We start from the raw sequence: 23,825 nt of genomic DNA, 5'->3' as shown, positions 1-23,825 counted from the left end.
GTAACAGAGTGTGGGATGGCTGGTAACAGTCTGTGGGATGACTGGTAACAGACTGTGGGATGGCTGGTAACAGACTGTGGGATGGCTGGTAACGGACTGTGGGATGGCTGGTAACGGGCTGTGGGATGGCTGGTAACGGGCTGTGGGATGGCTGGTAACAGACTGTGGGATGGCTGGTAACAGTCTGTGGGATGGCTGGTAACAGACTGTGGGATGGCTGGTAACAGACTGTGGGATGGCTGGTAACAGACTGTGGGATGGCTGGTAACAGTCTGTGGGATGGCTGGTAACAGACTGTGGGATGGCTGGTAACAGACTGTGGGATGGCTGGTAACAGTCTGTGGGATGGCTGGTAACAGACTGTGGGATGGCTGGTAACAGACTTTGGGATGGCTGGTAACAGGCTGTGGGATGACTGGTAACAGTCTGTGGGATGGCTGGTAACAGTCTGTGGGATGGCTGGTAACAGCCTGTGGGATGACTGGTAACAGTCTGTGGGATGGCTTTTAACGGTCTTTGGGATTGCTGGTACCAGTCTGTGGGATGGCTGGTAACGGTCTTTGGGATGGCTGGTAACAGTCTGTGGGATGGCTGGTAACAGTCTGTGGGATGGCTGGTAACAGTCTGTGGGATGACTGGTAACAGTCTATGGGATGGCTGGTAACAGTCTGTGGGATGGGTCTGTGGGATGGCTGGTAACAGTCTGTGGGATGGCTGGTAACAGTCTGTGGGATGGGTCTGTGGGATGGCGGGTAACGGGCTTTGGGATGGCTGGTAACGGTCTGTGGGATGACGGGTAATGGTCTGTGGGATGGCGGGTAACAGTCTTTGGGATGGCTGGTAAAAGTCTGTGGGATGGCTGGTAACAGACTGTGGGATGGTTGGTAACAGACTGGGATGGCTGGTAACAGACTGTGGGATGGCTGGTAACAGGCTGTGGGATGGCTGGTAACAGACTGTGGGATGACTGGTAACAGACTGTGGGATGGCTGGTAACAGTCTGTGGGATGGCTGGTAACAGACTGTGGGATGGCTGGTAACAGTCTGTGGGATGACTGGTAACAGACTGTGGGATGGCTGGTAACAGTCTGTGGGATGGCTGGTAACAGACTGTGGGATGGCTGGTAACAGACTGTGGGATGGCTGGTAACAGTCTGTGGGATGGCTGGTAACAGACTGTGGGATGGCTGGTAACAGTCTGTGGGATGGCTGGTAACAGTCTGTGGGATGGCTGGTAACAGTCTGGGATGGCTGGTAACAGCCTGTGGGATGACTGGTAACAGTCTGTGGGATGGCTTTTAACGGTCTTTGGGATGGCTGGTAACGGTCTTTGGGATGGCTGGTAACAGTCTGTGGGATGGCTGGTAACAGTCTGTGGGATGGCTGGTAACAGTCTGTGGGATGACTGGTAACAGTCTATGGGATGGCTGGTAACAGTCTGTGGGATGGGTCTGTGGGATGGCTGGTAACAGTCTGTGGGATGGCTGGTAACAGTCTGTGGGATGGCTGGTAACAGTCTGTGGGATGGCTGGTAACAGACTGTGGGATGGCTGGTAACAGACTGTGGGATGGCTGGTAACAGACTGTGGGATGGCTGGTAACAGTCTGTGGGATGGCTGGTAACAGACTGTGGGATGGCTGGTAACAGACTGTGGGATGGCTGGTAACAGTCTGTGGGATGGCTGGTAACAGACTGTGGGATGGCTGGTAACAGACTTTGGGATGGCTGGTAACAGGCTGTGGGATGACTGGTAACAGTCTGTGGGATGGCTGGTAACAGTCTGTGGGATGGCTGGTAACAGTCTGTGGGATGGCTGGTAACAGCCTGTGGGATGACTGGTAACAGTCTGTGGGATGGCTTTTAACGGTCTTTGGGATTGCTGGTACCAGTCTGTGGGATGGCTGGTAACGGTCTTTGGGATGGCTGGTAACAGTCTGTGGGATGGCTGGTAACAGTCTGTGGGATGGCTGGTAACAGTCTGTGGGATGACTGGTAACAGTCTATGGGATGGCTGGTAACAGTCTGTGGGATGGGTCTGTGGGATGGCTGGTAACAGTCTGTGGGATGGCTGGTAACAGTCTGTGGGATGGGTCTGTGGGATGGCGGGTAACGGTCTGTGGGATGGCGGGTAACGGGCTTTGGGATGGCTGGTAACGGTCTGTGGGATGACGGGTAATGGTATGTGGGATGGCGGGTAACAGTCTTTGGGATGGCTGGTAAAAGTCTGTGGGATGGCTGGTAACAGACTGTGGGATGGTTGGTAACAGACTGGGATGGCTGGTAACAGACTGTGGGATGGCTGGTAACAGGCTGTGGGATGGCTGGTAACAGACTGTGGGATGACTGGTAACAGACTGTGGGATGGCTGGTAACAGTCTGTGGGATGGCTGGTAACAGACTGTGGGATGGCTGGTAACAGTCTGTGGGATGACTGGTAACAGACTGTGGGATGGCTGGTAACAGTCTGTGGGATGGCTGGTAACAGACTGTGGGATGGCTGGTAACAGACTGTGGGATGGCTGGTAACAGTCTGTGGGATGGCTGGTAACAGACTGTGGGATGGCTGGTAACAGTCTGTGGGATGGCTGGTAACAGTCTGTGGGATGGCTGGTAACAGTCTGGGATGGCTGGTAACAGCCTGTGGGATGACTGGTAACAGTCTGTGGGATGGCTTTTAACGGTCTTTGGGATGGCTGGTAACGGTCTTTGGGATGGCTGGTAACAGTCTGTGGGATGGCTGGTAACAGTCTGTGGGATGGCTGGTAACAGTCTGTGGGATGACTGGTAACAGTCTATGGGATGGCTGGTAACAGTCTGTGGGATGGGTCTGTGGGATGGCTGGTAACAGTCTGTGGGATGGCTGGTAACAGTCTGTGGGATGACTGGTAACAGTCTATGGGATGGCTGGTAACAGTCTGTGGGATGGGTCTGTGCGATGGCGGGTAACGGTCTGTGGGATGGCGGGTAACGGGCTTTGGGATGGCTGGTAGCGGTCTGTGGGATGACGGGTAACGGTCTGTGGGATGGCGGGTAACGGTCTGTGGGATGGCTGGTAACAGTCTTTGGGATGGCTGGTAACAGTCTGTGGGATGGCTGGTAACAGACTGTGGGATGGCTGGTAACAGACTGTGGGATGGCTGGTAACAGTCTGTGGGATGACTGGTAACAGACTGTGGGATGGCTGGTAACAGTCTGTGGGATGGCTGGTAACAGACTGTGGGATGGCTGGTAACAGACTGTGGGATGGCTGGTAACAGTCTGTGGGATGGCTGGTAACAGACTGTGGGATGGCTGGTAACAGTCTGTGGGATGGCTGGTAACAGTCTGTGGGATGGCTGGTAACAGTCTGGGATGGCTGGTAACAGCCTGTGGGATGACTGGTAACAGTCTGTGGGATGGCTTTTAACGGTCTTTGGGATGGCTGGTAACGGTCTTTGGGATGGCTGGTAACAGTCTGTGGGATGGCTGGTAACAGTCTGTGGGATGGCTGGTAACAGTCTGTGGGATGACTGGTAACAGTCTATGGGATGGCTGGTAACAGTCTGTGGGATGGGTCTGTGGGATGGCTGGTAACAGTCTGTGGGATGGCTGGTAACAGTCTGTGGGATGACTGGTAACAGTCTATGGGATGGCTGGTAACAGTCTGTGGGATGGGTCTGTGCGATGGCGGGTAACGGTCTGTGGGATGGCGGGTAACGGGCTTTGGGATGGCTGGTAGCGGTCTGTGGGATGACGGGTAACGGTCTGTGGGATGGCGGGTAACGGTCTGTGGGATGGCTGGTAACAGTCTTTGGGATGGCTGGTAAAAGTCTGTGGGATGACTGGTAACAGACTGTGGGATGGCTGGTAACAGTCTGTGGGATGGCTGGTAACAGACTTTGGGATGGCTGGTAACAGTCTGTGGGATGGCTGGTAACAGTCTGTGGGATGGCTGGTAACAGACTTTGGGATGGCTGGTAACAGTCTGTGGGATGGCTGGTAACAGACTTTGGGATGGCTGGTAACAGACTGTGTACTTCTGATGGAACTAATTTCATTATCTTTAGTAGTCGTAGGGGCTACTCTGTCAGGTGGACAGAAAGTATTTAAAACAGATCTGTCTGACACTTTTACTTTTAATTAATTTGTACAAATGTCCACTTTGACATTATGGGGTACTGTGTGTCGGCCGGTGACGAAAGAACATCTACATTTAAGCTATATCAGGCTGTAACACAACTAAATGTGGGAAAAGTCAAGGTGTGTGAATATTTTCTGAAAAGCCTCTACTTCCTGTAGATTATACACATTTTCTGATCTCTTTGAAGTTCAAATCGCTGGAGATGTGAAACCAGTCATACCATATGGCAGCATATTGAAACACGCTAGCACGTTAGCTTTCCCACAGTAAAGTATAGGAAATGCATGGGCCATTATGCATCATTTAAATCATACGGCCTTTTCACTTGCAGAAATGTCTTTAATTTATAGGCGACTTTCTCTGTTTCCTTTAACTATCGTGTTCAATATCAGTCACTATCAGTATCGACAGTCAGTAGGTCTAATAACAAATATTCACCTGCCAATCGACTGTTAGTTCCCTTCAGTTGGCATAGCCTACATGGTACTACTGTACTCTAACCTTAACTATCTACCCCCTGTACCTCCCTTCCCTTTCCTCCCCTCTCTCTCCCTCTCCTCACCTCCTCCTCAGGATAGCTATCGTCTATGGTACGGCATGCATAGCGGTCGTGGAGGAGATGCTTTATCAGGAGGAAGGGGTATGGTGGAGCAGTGGTCTTCCTCTCTCAGTGGGATGCAGTTCAGCACCAGAGACCAGGTTAGTCACAGCTATCTAATCAATACATCATTACCAGGTTAGTCACAGCTATCTAATCAATAAATCATTCTCAGGTTAGTCACAGCTATCTAATCAATAAATCATTACCAGGTTAGTCACAGCTACATAATCAATAAATCATTGCCAGGTTAGTCACAACTACATAATCAATAAATCATTACCAGGTTAGTCACATCTACATAATCAATAAATCATTACCAGGTTAGTCACAGCTATCTAATCAATCATTACCAGGTTAGTCACAGCTATCTAATCAATCATTACCAGGTTAGTCACAGCTACAAAATCAATAAATCATTCCCAGGTTAGTCACAACAATCAGTCTATTTAGCACAGTGAAAACACTCAGTCTATTTAGCACAGTGAAGACACTCATAGTGTATTGAGCACAGTGAAGACACTCAGTGTATTTAGCACAGTGAAAACACTCATAGTGTATTGAGCACAGTGAAGACACCCAGTCTATTGAGCAGAGTGAAGACACCCAGTCTATTTAGCACAGTGAAGACACCCAGTGTATTTAGCACAGTGAAAACACTCAGTGTATTGAGCACAGTGAAGACACCCAGTGTATTTAGCACAGTGAAGACACCCAGTGTATTTAGCACAGTGAAGACACCCAGTGTATTTAGCACAGTGAAGACACTCATAGTGTATTGAGCACAGTGAAGACACTCATAGTGTATTGAGCACAGTGAAGACACCCAGTGTATTGAGCACAGTGAAGACACTCAGTCTATTTAGCACAGTGAAGACACTCAGTCTATTTAGCACAGTGAAGACACCCAGTGTATTTAGCACAGTGAAGACACCCAGTGTATTGAGCACAGTGAAGACACCCAGTGTATTGAGCACAGTGAAGACACTCAGTCTATTTAGCACAGTGAAGACACCCAGTCTATTGAGCACAGTGAAGACACCCAGTGTATTGAGCACAGTGAAGACACCCAGTGTATTTAGCACAGTGAAGACACTCAGTCTATTTAGCACAGTGAAGACACCCAGTGTATTTAGCACAGTGAAGACACCCAGTGTATTTAGCACAGTGAAGACACCCAGTGTATTTAGCACAGTGAAGACACCCAGTGTATTTAGCACAGTGAAGACACCCAGTGTATTGAGCACAGTGAAGACACCCAGTCTATTTAGCACAGTGAAAACACTGTCTATTGAGCACAGTGAAAACACTCATAGTGTATTGAGCACAGTGAAGACACCCAGTCTATTTAGCACAGTGAAGACACCCAGTCTATTTAGCACAGTGAAAACACTCAGTGTATTTAGCACAGTGAAGACATTCAGTGTATTTAGCACAGTGAAGACACCCAGTGTATTTAGCACAGTGAAAACACTGTCTATTGAGCACAGTGAAAACACTCATAGTGTATTGAGCACAGTGAAGACACCCAGTCTATTTAGCACAGTGAAGACACTCAGTGTATTTAGCACAGTGAAGACACCCATTGTATTTAGCACAGTGAAAACACCCAGTCTATTTAGCACAGTGAAAACACTCAGTCTATTTAGCACAGTGAAAACACTCAGTCTATTTAGCACAGTGAAGACACTCATAGTGTATTGAGCACAGTGAAAACACTCAGTGTATTTAGCACAGTGAAAACACTGTCTATTTAGCACAGTGAAGACACCCAGTGTATTTAGCACAGTGAAGACACTCATAGTGTATTGAGCACAGTGAAGACACTCAGTCTATTGAGCACAGTGAAGACACCCAGTCTATTTAGCACAGTGAAGACACTCAGTGTATTGAGCACAGTGAAGACACTCAGTCTATTGAGCACAGTGAAGACACTCATAGTGTATTGAGCACAGTGAAGACACCCAGTGTATTTAGCACAGTGAAGACACCCAGTGTATTGAGCACAGTGAAGACACTCAGTCTATTTAGCACAGTGAAGACACTCAGTCTATTGAGCACAGTGAAGACACTTATAGTGTATTTAGCACAGTGAAGACACTCATAGTGTATTTAGCACAGTGAAGACACTCATAGTGTATTTAGCACAGTGAAAACACTCAGTCTATTTAGCACAGTGAAGACACTCAGTCTATTGAGCACAGTGAAGACACTCAGTCTATTGAGCACAGTGAAGACACTCATAGTGTATTGAGCACAGTGAAGACACCCAGTGTATTGAGCACAGTGAAGACACCCAGTGTATTTAGCACAGTGAAGACACTCAGTCTATTTAGCACAGTGAAGACACTCATAGTGTATTGAGCACAGTGAAGACACCCAGTGTATTTAGCACAGTGAAAACACCCAGTCTATTTAGCACAGTGAAGACACTCAGTCTATTTAGCTCAGTGAAGACACTCAGTCTATTTAGCTCAGTGAAGACACTCAGTCTATTTAGCACAGTGAAGACACCCAGTCTATTTAGCACAGTGAAGACACCCAGTGTATTTAGCACAGTGAATACACTCATAGTGTATTTAGCACAGTGAAGACACTTATAGTGTATTTAGCACAGTGAAGACACCCAGTGTATTTAGCACAGTGAAGACACCCAGTGTATTTAGCACAGTGAAGACACCCAGTGTATTTAGCACAGTGAAGACACTCATAGTGTATTTAGCACAGTGAAGACACTCATAGTGTATTTAGCACAGTGAAATGCACTAGAATTTGAAAAGCAGAATGTAAACATGTTACCCTGATGATTCCTATAGGACCATGACCGCTACCTACAGGGTAGCTGTGCCCAGGAGAACAGAGGAGGCTGGTGGTACAACAGGTGGGTGAGGAGACAAACGTAGCCTCTCGCTTCTCCACTTTCAGCTTTTTCATTTGCAAATAATTAGTAAACGTTTCTAAAAACACACATTAATTCCACTTTGACATTATGGGGTGTTGTGAGAAGGTCAGTGACACAACATCTCAACATCATCCATTTGAAAAGTTGTAACACAACAACCTGTGGAAAAAGGTTAAGGGGTCTGAATACTTTCTGAGGTCACTGTACATCATCTAATTAGATTATATTGGGTTTGCTGTCATCAGCTATTGTTTCAATTCAACCCAGATTTCAACTAAAAATGTACAATATATATACGTCTAGGGTTTGAAGCTCTGGTACATTTCAAATGGACAATATATAGACGTCTAGGGTTTGAAGCTCTGGTACATTTCAAATGGACAATATATAGACGTCTAGGGTTTGAAGCTCTGGTACATTTCAAATGGACAATATATATACGTCTAGGGTTTGAAGCTTTGGTACATTCAAAATGGACAATATATATACGTCTAGGGTTTGAAGCTCTGGTACATTTCAAATGGACAATATATAGACGTCTAGGGTTTGAAGCTTTGGTACATTCAAAATGGACAATATATATACGTCTAGGGTTTGAAGCTCTGGTACATTTCAAATGGACAATATATATACGTCTAGGGTTTGAAGCTCTGGTACATTTCAAATGGACAATATATAGACGTCTAGGGTTTGAAGCTCTGGTACATTTCAAATGGACAATATATATACGTCTAGGGTTTGAAGCTCTGGTACATTTCAAATGGACAATATATAGACGTCTAGGGTTTGAAGCTCTGGTACATTTCAAATTGACAATATATATACGTCTAGGGTTTGAAGCTCTGGTACATTTCAAATGGACAATATATAGACGTCTAGGGTTTGAAGCTCTGGTACATTGCAAATGGACAATATATATACGTCTAGGGTTTGAAGCTCTGGTACATTTCAAATGGACAATATATATACGTCTAGGGTTTGAAGCTCTGGTACATTTCAAATGGACAATATATAGACGTCTAGGGTTTGAAGCTCTGGTACATTTCAAATTGACAATATATATACGTCTAGGGTTTGAAGCTCTGGTACATTTCAAATGGACAATATATAGACGTCTAGGGTTTGAAGCTCTGGTACATTGCAAATGGACAATATATATACGTCTAGGGTTTGAAGCTCTGGTACATTTCAAATGGACAATATATATACGTCTAGGGTTTGAAGCTCTGGTACATTTCAAATGGACAATATATAGACGTCTAGGGTTTGAAGCTCTGGTACATTCAAAATGGACAATATATATACGTCTAGGGTTTGAAGCTCTGGTACATTTCAAATGGACAATATATATACGTCTAGGGTTTGAAGCTCTGGTACATTTCAAATGGACAATATATATACGTCTAGGGTTTGAAGCTCTGGTACATTTCAAATGGACAATATATAGACGTCTAGGGTTTGAAGCTCTGGTACATTTCAAATGGACAATATATAGACGTCTAGGGTTTGAAGCTCTGGTACATTTCAAATGGACAATATATATACGTCTAGGGTTTGAAGCTCTGGTACATTTCAAATGGACAATATATAGACGTCTAGGGTTTGAAGCTCTGGTACATTTCAAATGGACAATATATATACGTCTAGGGTTTGAAGCTCTGGTACATTTCAAATGGACAATATATAGACGTCTAGGGTTTGAAGCTCTGGTACATTTCAAATGGACAATATATAGACGTCTAGGGTTTGAAGCTCTGGTACATTTCAAATGGACAATATATAGACGTCTAGGGTTTGAAGCTCTGGTACATTCAAAATGGACAATATATATACGTCTAGGGTTTGAAGCTCTGGTACATTCAAAATGGACAATATATATACGTCTAGGGTTTGAAGCTCTGGTACATTTAAAATGGAATCTTCAAGTTAATGGTCAATATGTTCTATGTAAACTCAATCTCAAAAATGTCAAACAAAATGTTCGAATTTTTGTCAAATATATCATAAATGTGACTGGTGGGGTTATGTCACACATACAGCTAACTTAAACATATGGAAAATTCTGCTCTACCCAAAATTACAACAAACTAATTGCAGCATTACCACAGAAACGGAGGAGGCAAGTGGAAGGAGGAAAAAGTAAGGAACTTGTCTGTTGGCTCTACATTAAAGACAATTATTAGTTAAAGATTATTGTGATAAATAAAAAAGGATGAATAAATTGACAGCCATATAGATTGCAAAATAGTTGGGAAGAGATTTTGCGATGTGCCGATTCCATGGCACATGATTTACGAACTGGTACGCAGAACAACACCGGATTCAAAACTTAGTTTTCTGATTATACAAACATCTCTATATGGGGGATACAACCTTTCCAGCTCTGCCTATTTTGTTGTGAAGAGACATATTTGTTTTGGTACCGTCCTTATGTAGCTTGTTTTGGTCGCAGATTCAGGAATGGCTGAAGATGTGTAATATTTACCTGGAGCTAACTCTGCAGACAGCACTACTGGGTGATCTGGAAAGTCATAGTCAATCAATCAATTATATAATAATACTTTTAGTAAAAATATGAATCTTTAATTAATGTATGAGAATGGAAAGGTTCAAGACTTTTGTGAAACATTACATCACAGTTATATACAGTGTGGCAATTACATTGATAGAACCAACAATCTATCTGCAATATTAACAAGTCCATTTAAAGTTTCATTTGATTTAGTATTGTTAATTTTAGTTGAGATGGAGACGTGAAATTATTAATGTGTATAGACAAACTGAATCTTTAATTGTGTTTGGTTGTCAACGCAACCAAATATCACCATTTGAAGGAGATGTATCTTCTGATTGGCTGGTTCCATCTGTACCACAGAATTAGTGGCTGCTCCACTGGATGTCATAAGGTGAATGCACCAATTTGTAAGTCGCTCTGGATAAGAGCGTCTGCTAAATGACTTAAATGTAAATGTAGAATTAGTTCTGATTGGGTAGTTCCATCTGTACCACAGAATTAGTTCTGATTGGATAGTTCCATCTGTACCACAGAATTAGTTCTGATTGGGTAGTTCCATCTGTACCACAGAATTAGTTCTGATTGGATAGGTCCATCTGTACCAAAGAATTAGTTCTGATTGGATAGGTCCATCTGTACCAAAGAATTAGTTCTGATTGGCTAGTTCCATCTGTACCACTGACTGGTTCTAATTCCAATTTGTCTACAAATGAATAACTGATATGTTGGGTTCACGTCTCCATTTCAACCAAACATCGAAGTTAAAGAATAGAACTAAATCAAATCCAACATTAAATGCAGTTTCATTTGATTTATTCCTATTCTTTAACTATGATCTTAAGACTTTTGTTTTGCTTTTAGATGAAAGCATCGTGATATAACACATTCAACAACCTTCTGGCTGTCTATGTGGGTGAATAAAGGCTGGAATCTCATTGATCAACGTCTCAGCCAGTGTGCCCAGTGGGAAATATTTGCTCCATATAAATAGTCATAAATCCATCAGATCGTCGGCGATCCGACTTAGTAAATCATAGTTTGTCAAAAGTCAGTTTTAGCTCAACCTCAGCTCAGTGTTGCTCAGCCTCTGAGCGCCGTAGGGAAATCATACTTATATCTCTGTGATCGACATGGTCGCTCCATTCCTGTGCAGGAAGTAGTTTGTTTGTAATAGTTATAAGTCAAAGGTCAAAGTCAAATCGCAGGTCAAATTGACTTCAGAACGGTTTAGCTCAGCCTCTGAGCGCCGTAGGGAAATCATACTTATATCTCTGTGATCGGCATGGTCGCTCCATTCATGTGCAGGAAGTAGTTTGTTTGTAATAGTTATAAGTCAAAGGTCAAAGTCAAATCGCTGGTCAAATTGACTTCAGAACGGTTTAGCTCAGCCTCTGAGCATCATAAGGAAATCATACTTATACAGTATAGATGTGATCAGCACGGTTGCACCATTCCTGTGCAAATGGACGTGGAACCTACGGAAAGGGAGGAGCCTAGCACTATGGAACATACAGAAAGGGAGGAGCCTAGCACATGGAACATACAGAAAGGGAGGAGCCTAGCAATTTGTAAGTCGCTCTGGATAAGAGCGTCTGCTAAATGACTTAAATGTAATGTAAATGTAGCACTATGGAACATACAGAAAGGGAGGAGCCTAGCACTATGGAACATACAGAAAGGGAGGAGCCTAGCACTATGGAACATACAGAAAGGGAGGAGCCTAGCACTATGGAACATACAGAAAGGGAGGAGCCTAGCACTATGGAACATAAGGAAAGGGAGGAGCCTAGCAATATGGAACATACAGAAAGGGAGGAGCCTAGCAATATGGAACATACTGAAAGGGAGGAGCCTAGCACTATAGAACATAAGGAAAGGGAGGAGCCTAGCACTATAGAACATAAGGAAAGGGAGGAGCCTAGCAATATGGAACATAAGGAAAGGGAGGAGCCTAGCACTATAGAACATAAGGAAAGGGAGGAGCCTAGCACTATAGAACATAAGGAAAGGGAGGAGCCTAGCACTATGGAACATACAGAAAGGGAGGAGCCTAGCACTATGGAACATAAGGAAAGGGAGGAGCCTAGCACTATGGAACTTACTGAAAGGGAGGAGCCTAGCACTATAGAACATAAGGAAAGGGGGGAGCCTAGCACTAATGAACATAAGGAAAGAGAGGAGCCTAGCACTATGGAACATACAGAAAGGGAGGAGCCTAGCACTATGGAACATAGGAAAGGGAGGAGCCTAGCACTATAGAACATAAGGAAAGGGAGGAGCACTATGGAACATAAGGGAGGAGCTTAGCATTATCGAACATATGGAAAGGGAGAAGCCTAGCACTATGGAACTTACTGAAAGGGAGGAGCCTAGCACGATAGAACATAAGGAAAGGGAGGAGCCTAGCACTAATGAACATAAGGAAAGGGAGGAGCCTAGCACTATAGAACATAAGGAAAGGGAGGAGCCTAGCACTAATGAACATAAGGAAAGGGAGGAGCCTAGCACTATGGAACATACAGAAAGGGAGGAGCCTAGCACTATAGAACATAGGAAAGGGAGGAGCCTAGCACTATGGAACATACGGGAAGGGAGGAGCCTAGCACTATGGAACATAAGGAAAGGGAGGAGCCTAGCACTATGGAACATACAGAAAGGGAGGAGCCTAGCACTATGGAACATACGGAAAGGGAGGAGCATATGGCTCTGTGTCCATCTCTTTCTCTTGGCTGGGCTTAACAGAGTGCAACATTATACATGTCTATGTCCCCCTCTGTGTATCCAATCAGATCTCCCTCCTGGCAGCGCTGGGCAAACCTAGTGCTCCAACTCTATACATGTTGTGTCCCTTTCCACCTCCCTATCCAGCTGTCATGTCTTCCTGTCTGTCACTCTCTCTTTATCCGTATTGCTTACTATCTCTTGGCTGCACTTGATAAGCTCTAACACTGGAATGTATTTCTCTCGCCCTCAGAACTCAGAACTCAGTACATGTGTTGTGTGTTCACCTGTTTCTCCAGGTGTCATGCAGCCAACCTGAATGGGAAGTTCTACCGCGGTGGAGTCTACAAGGGTCTCTATGACAATGGTGTGGTGTGGGGCACCTGGAGAGGCCTGTGGTACTCCCTCCGACACACCACCATTAAAATACGGCCCCTGCTCTCCCTGGACAGCCTGGCAGGCAGCGGAGCAGGGCCAGATGGGTAGAGCGTCCAGGAAATACTGAGGCTTCAGCCAGCGCTAGGCCTCAACACATGGAGCCAGTCAACCACCGAATCACCTGCAGTAGAAAGTATTAGAGGCTTTAAAAAAACATTATTTTAAAAATATATTTTCATTTATTATTTGTTATTTTCCAATCTTTTGTCAAATTCTTTGTAAATATATAAAATGTTAATGAGGCTTTGTCTTCCCAGTTTCATAGTATCGTTGACACATTAAGGTCACAGCAGGGGAATGATGTAGTTCAGACGTATATGTTTTGAACTAAATGCAATTATGCAATAATAATAAATGAGAATTATAACACGTGTCCCTGATGTTTACATGAGCAGTATAAACTAACCTGTCTCCCTGATGTTTACATGAGCAGTATAAACTAACCTGTCTCCCTGATGTTTACATGAGCAGTATAAACTAACCTGTCTCCCTGATGTTTACATGAGCAGTATAAACTAACCTGTTTCCCTGATGTTTACATGAGCAGTATAAACTAACCTGTCTCCCTGATGTTTACATGAGCAGTATAAACTAACCTGTTTCCCTGATGTTTACATGAGCAGTATAAACTAACGTGTCTCCCTGATGTTTACATGAGCAGTATAAACTAACCTGTCTCCCTGATGTTTACATGAGCAGTATAATCCACAGAATCCCTGTGGGATGCAGAAACTGTCAGATAACTTTTCTGTGCAACAACGTCTCTGGAAAACTTCCGTATTAGTTCCAGGATTATCCGCTTCGATAACCGAGACACCGGACCAGCTCAGCGGCAGAGAGACAAGCTAGCTACAATCAGGTCAGTGTAGAGAGACAAGCTAGCTGCAATCAGATCAATGCAGAGAGACAAGCTAGCTGTAATCAGGTCAGTGCAGAGAGACAAGCTAGCTGCAATCAGATCAGTGCAGAGAGACAAGCTAGCTGTAATCAGGTCAGTGCAGAGAGACAAGCTAGCTGCTATCAGGTCAGTGCAGAGAGACAATCTAGCTGCAATCAGGTCAGTGCAGAGAGACAAGCTAGCTGCAATCAGATCAGTGTAGAGAGACAAGCTAGCTGCAATCAGATCAGTGTAGAGAGACAAGCTACCTGCAATCAGGTCAGTGTAGAGAGACAAGCTAGCTGCAATCAGGTCAGTGCAGAGAGACAAGCTAGCTGCTATCAGATCAGTGTGGGACTAGTGGGTGGAACTCCTTCCCCTGTTTTACAACCCTGTGCCCAAAGGTACTGTTGATGAGCAGTTTATGCCATTTAGGGGTCGTTGCCCCATCAGGCAGTACACTAGGAATGTGTCAGCAAAATATGGAATGAAGATCTGGGCTGCCTGTGATTCTGCTTCATCATATGCGTGGAACTTCAAGTGTATATGGGGAAGCCAGATGGAGGAGCCCCTGAGAAGAACCAAAGGATGTGGGTTGTCCTGGACATGACTCAGAGACTCCGTGGCCACAACATCACGTGATAACTTTTTTACTTCTCACAAGCTGGGACAGGTGCTCCTCAAGAGGAAGCTGATGATGGTAGGAACAGTACGAAAAAACAAACCAGAGATCCCACCTCAGCTGAATACACGGAACAGACCTGTCAATTCCTCTAAGTTTGTGTTCACTGCTGACACATTCCTAGTGTCCTACGTGACAAAGAAAGGTAAACATGTGACTGACCAGCTCAAATTGTAGCAAGATTTGAAATGTTTTTTTTTTACATTGGAGAAGTAGAGACTCAGAGCTAGAAAGTGGTATATCGTACACTAGAGTTGAGGAAAAATGTGAAAGTAATTTTGCTTTTAAAGTTGATAAACTTGTAACCTCACTTTTGAGAAAATGGCCTTTGAATGTTTTGGTACCTACTGGAGAGCTCTTCTTTTTGTCTGCACCCATTCAGCATTGTTCACACCCTCTTAAGCCTCAACCCCACCCATCTCATTAAGGATTCACATGTGAGGTCATGTGCTAACCAGTGAGCAGTGTAGTAAAGATTAAGACTAAAAGTGGTAGTAGCCTACAATAAGGAACAATTCCAGGTTAACAGTGTCCAGATAATTATTTTGATAAATATTAGACACTTACCCAGACACACTTGTCTAAATTGATGGGTCATGTGTTAGACACAGCTGTAACCCCCAGCCACATCCAATGGTGGAGAAAGTACTACATTGTCATACTTGAGTAAAAGTATAAATAATTTAGAATTATAATATATTAAACTAGAGACGGCACAATTTTTTTCTTCTTTTTGACGATAGCCAGGGACACACAACGTAATTTACAAATGAAGCATTTGTGTTTAGTGAGTCCACCAGATCAGAGGCAGTAGGGATGACCAGGGATGTTCTCTGTTTAGTAAGTCCTCCAGATCAGAGGCAGTAGGGATGACCAGGGATGTTCTCTGTTTAGTGAGTCCTCCAGATCAGAGGCAGTAGGGATGACCAGGGATGTTCTCTGTTTAGTGAGTCCTCCAGATCAGAGGCAGTAGGGATGACCAGGGATGTTCTCTGTTTAGCTGTTTAGTGAGTCCTCCAGATCAGAGGCAGTAGAGATGACCAGGGATGTTCTTTGTTTAGTGAGTCCTCCAGATCAGAGGCAGTAGGGATGACCAGGGATGTCTCTGTTTAGTGAGTCCTCCAGATCAGAGGCAGTAGGGATGACCAGGGATGTTCTCTGTTTAGTGAGTCCTCCAGATCAGAGGCAGTAGGGAGGACCAGGGATGTTCTCTGTTTAGTGAGTCCTCCAGATCAGAGGCAGTAGGGACGACCAGGGATGTTCTCTGTTTAGTGAGTCCTCCAGATCAGAGGCAGTAGGGACGACCAGGGATGTTCTCTGTTTAGTGAGTCCACCAGATCAGAGGCAGTAGGGATGACCAGGGATGTCCTCTGTTTAGTGAGTCCTCCAGATCAGAGGCAGTAGGGAGGACCAGGGATGTTCTCTGTTTAGTGAGTCCTCCAGATCAGAGGCAGTAGGGATGACCAGGGATGTCTCTGTTTAGTGAGTCCTCCAGATCAGAGGCAGTAGGGACGACCAGGGATGTTCTCTGTTTAGTGAGTCCTCCAGATCAGAGGCAGTAGGGACGACCAGGGATGTTCTCTGTTTAGTGAGTCCTCCAGATCAGAGGCAGTAGGGATGACCAGGGATGTTCTCTGTTTAGCTGTTTAGTGAGTCCTCCAGATCAGAGGCAGTAGGGACGACCAGGGATGTTCTCTGTTTAGTGAGTCCTCCAGATCAGAGGCAGTAGGGACGACCAGGGATGTTCTCTGTTTAGTGAGTCCTCCAGATCAGAGGCAGTAGGGTTTAGACCAGGGATGTTCTCTGTTTAGTGAGTCCTCCAGATCAGAGGCAGTAGGGATGACCAGGGATGTTCTCTGTTTAGCTGTTTAGTGAGTCCTCCAGATCAGAGGCAGTAGGGACGACCAGGGATGTTCTCTGTTTAGTGAGTCCTCCAGATCAGAGGCAGTAGGGATGACCAGGGATGTTCTCTGTTTAGCTGTTTAGTGAGTCCTCCAGATCAGAGGCAGTAGGGATGACCAGGGATGTTCTCTGTTTAGTGAGTCCTCCAGATCAGAGGCAGTAGGGACGACCAGGGATGTTCTCTGTTTAGTGAGTCCTCCAGATCAGAGGAAGCAGGGAGGACCAGGGATGTTCTCTGTTTAGTGAGTCCTCCAGATCAGAGGCAGTAGGGATGACCAGGGATGTCTCTGTTTAGTGAGTCCTCCAGATCAGAGGCAGTAGGGATGACCAGGGATGTTCTCTGTTTAGTGAGTCCTCCAGATCAGAGGCAGTAGTGAGGACCAGGGATGTTCTCTGTTTAGTGAGTCCTCCAGATCAGAGGCAGTAGGGATGACCAGGGATGTTCTCTGTTTAGTGAGTCCTCCAGATCAGAGGCAGTGGGGAGGACCAGGGATGTTCTCTGTTTAGTGAGTCCTCCAGATCAGAGGCAGTGGGGAGGACCAGGGATGTTCTCTGTTTAGTGAGTCCTCCAGATCAGAGGCAGTGGGGAGGACCAGGGATGTTCTCTGTTTAGTGAGTCCTCCAGATCAGAGGCAGTAGGGAGGACCAGGGATGTTCTCTGTTTAGTGAGTCCTCCAGATCAGAGGCAGTAGGGATGACCAGGGATGTTCTCTGTTTAGTGAGTCCTCCAGATCAGAGGCAGCAGGGAGGACCAGGGATGTTCTCTGTTTAGTGAGTCCTCCAGATCAGAGGCAGTAGGGACGACCAGGGATGTTCTCTGTTTAGTGAGTCCTCCAGATCAGAGGCAGTAGGGATGACCAGGGATGTTCTCTGTTTAGTGAGTCCTCCAGATCAGAGGCAGTAGGGATGACCAGGGATGTTCTCTGTTTAGTGAGTCATCCAGATCAGAGGCAGTGGGGAGGACCAGGAATGTTCTCTGTTTAGTGAGTCCTCCAGATCAGAGGCAGTAGGGATGACCAGGGATGTTCTCTGTTTAGTGAGTCCTCCAGATCAGAGGCAGTAGGGATGACCAGGGATGTCTCTGTTTAGTGAGTCCTCCAGATCAGAGGCAGTAGGTATGACCAGGGATGTTCTCTGTTTAGTGAGTCCTCCAGATCAGAGGCAGTAGGGATGACCAGGGATGTTCTCTGTTTAGTGAGTCCTCCAGATCAGAGGCAGTAGGGATGACCAGGGATGTTCTCTGTTTAGTGAGTCCTCCAGATCAGAGGCAGTAGGGATGACCAGGGATGTTCTCTGTTTAGTGAGTCCTCCAGACCTGTTTAGTGAGTCCTCCAGATCAGAGGCAGCAGGGAGGACCAGGAATGTTCTCTGTTTAGTGAGTCCTCCAGATCAGAGGCAGTAGGGAGGACCAGGGATGTTCTCTGTTTAGTGAGTCCTCCAGATCAGAGGCAGCAGGGAGGACCAGGGATGTTCTCTGTTTAGTGAGTCCTCCAGATCAGAGGCAGTAGGGATGACCAGGGATGTTCTCTGTTTAGTGAGTCCTCCAGATCAGAGGCAGTAGGGATGACCAGGGATGTCTCTGTTTAGTGAGTCCTCCAGATCAGAGGCAGTAGGGATGACCAGGGATGTTCTCTGTTTAGTGAGTCCTCCAGATCAGAGGCAGTAGGGATGACCAGGGATGTTCTCTGTTTAATGAGTCCTCCAGATCAGAGGCAGTAGGGAGGACCAGGGATGTTCTCTGTTTAGTGAGTCCTCCAGATCAGAGGCAGCAGGGAGGACCAGGGATGTTCTCTGTTTAGTGAGTCCTCCAGATCAGAGGCAGTAGGGATGACCAGGGATGTTCTCTGTTTAGTGAGTCCTCCAGATCAGAGGCAGTAGGGATGACCAGGGATGTCTCTGTTTAGTGAGTCCTCCAGATCAGAGGCAGTAGGGATGACCAGGGATGTTCTCTGTTTAGTGAGTCCTCCAGATCAGAGGCAGTAGGGATGACCAGGGATGTCTCTGTTTAGTGAGTCCTCCAGATCAGAGGCAGTAGGGACGACCAGGGATGTCTCTGTTTAGTGAGTCCTCCAGATCAGAGGCAGTAGGGACGACCAGGAATGTCTCTGTTTAGTGAGTCCTCCAGATCAGAGGCAGTAGGGACGACCAGGGATGTCTCTGTTTAGTGAGTCCTCCAGATCAGAGGCAGTAGGGATGACCAGGGATGTCTCTGTTTAGTGAGTCCTCCAGATCAGAGGCAGTAGGGATGACCAGGGATGTTCTCTGTTTAGTGAGTCCTCCAGATCAGAGGCAGTAGGGATGACCAGGGATGTTCTCTGTTTAGTGAGTCCTCCAGATCAGAGGCAGTAGGGATGACCAGGGATGTTCTCTGTTTAGTGAGTCCTCCAGATCAGAGGCAGTAGGGATGACCTGGGATGTTCTCTGTTTAGTGAGTCCTCCAGATCAGAGGCAGTAGGGATGACCAGGGATGTCTCTGTTTAGTGAGTCCTCCAGATCAGAGGCTGTAGGGATGACCAGGGATGTCTCTGTTTAGTGAGTCCTCCAGATCAGAGGCAGTAGGGATGATCAGGGATGTTCTCTGTTTAGTGAGTCCTCCAGATCAGAGGCAGTAGGGATGACCAGGGATGTCTCTGTTTAGTGAGTCCTCCAGATCAGAGGTAGTAGGGACGACCAGGGATGTCTCTGTTTAGTGAGTCCTCCAGATCAGAGGCAGTGGCCCCATCCGATGACTCCCCCGGACAGGGCCAAACAGTGGCATGATTTATTAATTCAATGATTACCAAAAATTGTCACCTTAGTTTGTAAATATATGTAAACATGTCAACGTGCAATGTTGAAATGTTACTCCACATTTTGACAGACAGATGACACAATCTTCAATCAAGAACATTACATTAAATATGCATATTTTACATTACAATTACATTTTAGTCAAATGAAATTACATTTAGTGCATCCACCAACGTGTAACAGTCATATTAAGTACATGTTCCCTCAATAAAGTAGCTAAGAAAAGTGTAACTGTAAAAAAGGTAAGGGAGTTCATTATTCTACACTATAGGGGATTATAATGAGAGATTAGGTCTATTCTACACTATAGGGGATATATAATGAGAGATTAGGACTATTCTACACTATAAGGGATTATAATGAGAGATTAAGACTATTCTACACTATATGGGATTATAATGAGAGATTAAGACTATTCTACACTATATGGGATTATAATGGGAGATTAGGACTATTCTACACTATAGGGGATTATAATGAGAGATTAGGACTATTCTACACTATAAGGGATTATAATGAGAGATTAAGACTATTCTATTCTATAGGGGATATATAATGAGAGAATAAGACTATTCTACACTATAGGGGATTATAATGAGAGATTAGGACTATTCTACACTATAAGGGATTATAATGAGAGATTAAGACTATTCTATTCTATAGAGGATTATAATGAGAGATTAAGACTATTCTACACTATAGGGGATTATAATGAGAGATTAAGACTATTCTATTCTATAGGGGATTATAATGAGAGATTAAGACTATTCTATTCTATAGGGGATTATAATGAGAGAATAAGACTTCTATTCTATAGGGGATATGTAATGAGAGAATAAGACTATTCTACACTATAGGGGATTATAATGAGAGATTAAGACTATTCTATTCTATAGGGGATTATAATGAGATATTAAGACTATTCTACACTATATGGGATTATAATGAGAGATTAAGACTATTCTACACTATATGGGATTATAATGAGAGATTAAGACTATTCTACACTATATGGGATTATAATGAGAGATTAAGACTATTCTACACTATATGGAATTATAATGAGAGATTAAGACTATTCTACACTATATGGGATTATAATGAGAGATTAAGACTATTCTACACTATATGGGATTATAATGAGAGATTAAGACTATTATATTCTATAGGGGATATATAATGAGAGAATAAGACTATTCTACACTATAGGGGATTATAATGAGAGATTAAGACTATTCTATTCTATAGGGGATTATAATGAGAGATTAGGACTATTCTACACTATAAGGGATTATAATGAGAGATTAAGACTATTCTATTCTATAGGGGATATATAATGAGAGAATAAGACTATTCTACACTATAGGGGATTATAATGAGAGATTAAGACTATTCTATTCTATAGGGGATTATAATGAGATATTAAGACTATTCTACACTATATGGGATTATAATGAGAGATTAAGACTATTCTACACTATATGGGATTATAATGAGAGATTAAGACTATTCTACACTATATGGGATTATAATGAGAGATTAAGACTATTCTACACTATATGGAATTATAATGAGAGATTAAGACTATTCTACACTATATGGGATTATAATGAGAGATTAAGACTATTCTACACTATATGGGATTATAATGAGAGATTAAGACTATTATATTCTATAGGGGATATATAATGAGAGAATAAGACTATTCTACACTATAGGGGATTATAATGAGAGATTAAGACTATTCTATTCTATAGGGGATTATAATGAGAGATTAGGACTATTCTACACTATAAGGGATTATAATGAGAGATTAAGACTATTCTATTCTATAGGGGATATATAATGAGAGAATAAGACTATTCTACACTATAGGGGATTATAATGAGAGATTAAGACTATTCTATTCTATAGGGGATTATAATGAGAGATTAAGACTATTCTATTCTATAGGGGATTATAATGAGAGAATAAGACTATTCTATTCTATAGGGGATATGTAATGAGAGAATAAGACTATTCTACACTATAGGGGATTATAATGAGAGATTAAGACTATTCTACACTATATGGGATTATAATGAGAGATTAAGACTATTCTACACTATATGGGATTATAATGAGAGATTAAGACTATTCTACACTATGGGATTATAATGAGAGATTAAGACTATTCTACACTATATGGGATTATAATGAGAGATTAAGACTATTCTACACTATATGGGATTATAATGAGAGATTAAGACTATTCTACACTATATGGAATTATAATGAGAGATTAAGACTATTCTACACTATATGGGATTATAATGAGAGATTAAGACTATTCTACACTATATGGGATTATAATGAGAGATTAAGACTATTCTACACTATATGGGATTATAATGAGAGATTAAGACTATTCTACACTATGGGATTATAATGAGAGATTAAGACTATTCTACACTATATGGGATTATAATGAGAGAATAAGACTATTCTATTCTATAGGGGATATATAATGAGAGAATAAGACTATTCTACACTATAGGGGATTATAATGAGAGATTAAGACTATTCTACACTATAGGGGATTATAATGAGAGATTAAGACTATTCTATTCTATAGGGGATTATAATGAGAGATTAAGACTATTCTATTCTATAGGGGATTATAATGAGAGAATAAGACTATTCTATTCTATAGGGGATATATAATGAGAGAATAAGACTATTCTACACTATAGTGGATTATAATGAGAGATTAAGACTATTCTACACTATATGGGATTATAATGAGAAATTAAGACTATTCTACACTATATGGGATTATAATGAGAGATTAAGACTATTCTACACTATATGGGATTATAATGAGAGATTAAGACTATTCTACACTATATGGGATTATAATGAGAGATTAAGACTATTCTACACTATGGGATTATAATGAGAGATTAAGACTATTCTACACTATATGGGATTATAATGAGAGATTAAGACTATTCTACACTATTCCTCTCCCCGTCAGAATGGAGCTGTTACCTCAGGTGAGTTCCTCTCCCCATCAGAATGGAGCTGTTACCTCAGTTGAGTTCCTCTCCCTTTCAGAATGGAGCTGTTACCTCAGGTGTGTTCCTCCCCCTGTCAGAATGGAGCTGTTACCTCAGGTGTGTTCCTCTCCTCGTCAGAATGGAGCTGTTACCTCAGGTGTGTTCCTCCCCCTGTCAGAATGGAGCTGTTACCTCAGGTGTGTTCCTCTCCTCGTCAGAATGGAGCTGTTACCTCAGGTGTGTTCCTCCCCCTGTCAGAATGGAGCTGTTACCTCAGGTGTGTTCCTCTCCTCGTCAGAATGGAGCTGTTACCTCAGGTGTGTTCCTCTCCTCGTCAGAATGGAGCTGTTACCTCAGGTGTGTTCCTCCCCTGTCAGAATGGAGCTGTTACCTCAGGTGTGTTCCTCCCCCTGTCAGAATGGAGCTGTTACCTCAGGTGTGTTCCTCCCCCTGCCAGAATGGAGCTGTTATGTAAAGTAATCCTGTAGATTACATCTATCATCCTAATGGAGGAGTAGATTACATCTATCATCCTAATGGAGGTGTAGATTACATCTATCATCCTAATGGAGGAGTAGATTACATCTATCATCCTAATGGAGGAGTAGATTACATCTATCATCCTAATGGAGGAGTAGATTACATCTATCATCCTGTAGATTACATCTATCATCCTGTAGATTACATCTATCATCCTGTAGATTACATCTATCATCCTGTAGATTACATCTATCATCCTAATGGAGGTGTAGATTACATCTATCATCCTAATGGAGGAGTAGGTTACATCTACCATCCTGTAGATTACATCTATCATCCTAATGGAGGAGTAGATTACATCTATCATCCTAATGGAGGAGTAGATTACATCTATCATCCCAATGGAGGAGAAGATTACATCTATCATCCTGTAGATTACATCTATCATCCTGTAGATTACATCTATCATCCTAATGGAGGAGTAGATTACATCTATCATCCTAATGGAGGTGTAGGTTACATCTATCATCCTGTAGATTACATCTATCATCCTAATGGAGGTGTAGATTACATCTATCATCCTAATGGAGGAGTAGATTACATCTATCATCCTGTAGATTACATCTATCATCCTAATGGAGGTGTAGATTACATCGATCATCCTGTAGATTACATCTATCATCCTAATGGAGGAGTAGATTACATCTATCATCCTGTAGATTACATCTATCATCCTGTAGATTACATCTATCATCCTAATG

The 23,825-nt window shown here is 43.5% G+C and overlaps 1 protein-coding gene across 1 annotated transcript in view; it reads left to right on the top strand.

The window, feature by feature from the left end:
* Positions 1-13,668, top strand: part of fgl1b (fibrinogen like 1B) — a 50,205-nt gene extending 36,537 nt beyond the window's left edge. Inside the window, exons 8-10 of the mRNA XM_065024021.1 lie at positions 4,695-4,820; positions 7,536-7,600; positions 13,157-13,668. Of these exons, the coding sequence (XP_064880093.1) occupies positions 4,695-4,820; positions 7,536-7,600; positions 13,157-13,343 (378 nt within the window). The 3' untranslated portion in view covers positions 13,344-13,668. The remainder of the gene's footprint in view (positions 1-4,694; positions 4,821-7,535; positions 7,601-13,156) is intronic.
* Positions 13,669-23,825: the final 10,157 nt, after the last annotated feature.

The sequence above is a fragment of the Oncorhynchus nerka genome, linkage group LG10, assembly GCF_034236695.1.
Source record: "Oncorhynchus nerka isolate Pitt River linkage group LG10, Oner_Uvic_2.0, whole genome shotgun sequence".
NCBI classification, from domain to species: domain Eukaryota; kingdom Metazoa; phylum Chordata; class Actinopteri; order Salmoniformes; family Salmonidae; genus Oncorhynchus; species Oncorhynchus nerka.
Note: the sequence above shows the minus strand (reverse complement) of the source record. Positions and strands in the feature narration are given on the sequence as shown.